The sequence below is a fragment of the Desarmillaria tabescens genome, assembly GCF_030435595.1.
Source record: "Desarmillaria tabescens strain CCBAS 213 chromosome Unknown EV420scaffold_2, whole genome shotgun sequence".
Classification (NCBI taxonomy): Eukaryota; Fungi; Basidiomycota; class Agaricomycetes; order Agaricales; family Physalacriaceae; genus Desarmillaria; species Desarmillaria tabescens.
Window position 1 is genome coordinate 13755 of NW_026848301.1, and position 1902 is coordinate 15656.

At 47.1% G+C, this 1902-nt stretch overlaps 1 protein-coding gene across 1 annotated transcript; it reads right to left on the reverse strand.

The window, feature by feature from the left end:
• Positions 1-583: 583 nt before the first annotated feature.
• EV420DRAFT_1259101 (uncharacterized protein) lies at positions 584-1216 on the reverse strand (the record flags this gene model as incomplete). The annotated part of the gene is made up of 3 exons (XM_060466936.1): positions 584-698; positions 744-789; positions 841-1216. 3 exons carry the CDS (start codon positions 1214-1216, stop codon positions 584-586), a joined length of 537 nt encoding a protein of 178 aa, XP_060337963.1.
• Between the last annotated feature and the right edge of the window lie 686 nt (positions 1217-1902).

Genomic DNA, 1902 nt, shown 5'->3' on the forward strand with positions numbered 1-1902 from the left:
AAGGGTATTACCCAAAGGACTACTGCGAACACGAAATGTATCGGCTGAATTTTGGAATAGAAGGTGGTGAGTGCTTTTCCGTCGGTCCACTCGCAATGCGTTGACAAGCACCGGGTTGTCCACACGAACGCAGGCGATGACCTCCTCTGGTCAAGCGAGGGTAATTTCTTTAGAGGTAACCGGGCAGCGCTCTTTCTCGGAAGTTACGCTGGGCGGTCGTTATCGAGCTTCGGCTAAATGTTAGCCACTAACTTTATCGACTTAGATCGTGCTAAGGTCGCTACTCGCACTTCGGTAGGCGACGCTTTAGCAAGTCAAAGGCAACGAAGTCGATGGGACAGGTAGTCACGAAGAATGGAGTTCGATGTTAGGTAGATTAAACCTTAGCCGAAGCTGGGGTTCAGCCCAGCTGAGGCTCTACTTAAATACACGTAAGTATTCTAAAAATACTACTGCGCAGTCAGTCCGTGATGATCGCGCCTCGCATAATCTGGCTGACTAAAGAAAAGAAAAGAAAAGAAAAGGAAAAGGAAAAGAAAAAGAAAAAGAAAAGAATAACCGTAACAAATAGTACTACGTATGTTCAAAACTCTTGTAAGCAGAACCAAGTGCACCACTTGTTACAATGATGCCTTTGTGGAAATTGCTCGAGGGAACCATCCACGTTTCCTTCACCAAAGAGTTGCCGTCCCAGAACACTGTAAAATGATTAGCTTGAGTTTTATCATTTTTGCAATATGTACGCAGATTTTGCCATGACTTGGGGGTCCGTCAGCCATTTTCCGGTGCCTGAAGATGACATTCAATAACCCATTACTGAAAAGGAGATGTTGGAAGTACCTTGATAATCCGAGACAAAACACTTTCCCAATGTCTGAGAGTATTGGAGGTGCTGCAGGAAGCATAAAAATGTGGCGATGGCAAGATGATCTTCGGAAACATCTTCGACCGGTTCGGGGGCACCATTCGATACATACTTGGCGAAGTCATCAGAATCTAGGAGTTGTTCCACCAGGACACAAAAACCCCGCCAATCCTTTAGCTTGACCGATTCTGGACAGGAAGTCAGCGCGACTGCTGCCTCAACAAAGCGAAGGTCCGGAATCGGTCCAGGTGGTGGCCCATAGGATGACACTTTGGCATGGACCAATGCAATGCTCATGTCATGAATGGCATTCACCCAGACCAAAGTATTCGCTTCCTGTAAGATGGCCATACGTTCAACATCATCAGTCATCCGCTGCACCCCTTGCCTAGTCGTGAGGCCAAAGTACAGCCGCTTGATACAGACTTTTCCCTGCAGCGCTGCCGGAACATCAACACCCTCTAGGTTCATTCCAACCTTTAGCAGCCCAAAGTGAGCCATTTTGAAAGAGCCGGATCCGAGTCGTTGTTCTTCGCTCTCCGCCCAGTCGACATAAATGTGTCCCCATAACTGCGAAGTGAAGGTGAATTGAGGGCTGCTGAGAAGTCCAGAAATGAGTTGAGGGATCAAACAAATCTGAACCGCCTGTTCTGGTAAACCTAAAATATGTGTAGGTGATTAATGTGGATTGTTTTGGGTGTAGAACTCACCAGGATCGAAGCTGCTCTCAAGGTAAGTTCCACCAGTGTCAATAATGTCCGGAATCGCATCAAACCATTTGGTGCAGTCTGATACGTCAATGCCAGTACAAAGTCGCTTGCTGCTGGGAACGTCTGTAGGAGGTGCTGGAGAAAGCTACAGAACTCAGTTAGCCTGGTAAGACTTAACTGGAAAGTCACCCACCGCCCGTTTTGAGGAACATGACCGTTCGCTATTCACCTAAAGAATGATGTTAGGTTGTGCAACAAAGAGAATGTCCTCCTCTCACTGAGATGGTCGACTCAGGTGGTCCGGAAACAATTGAAACATAATCGACA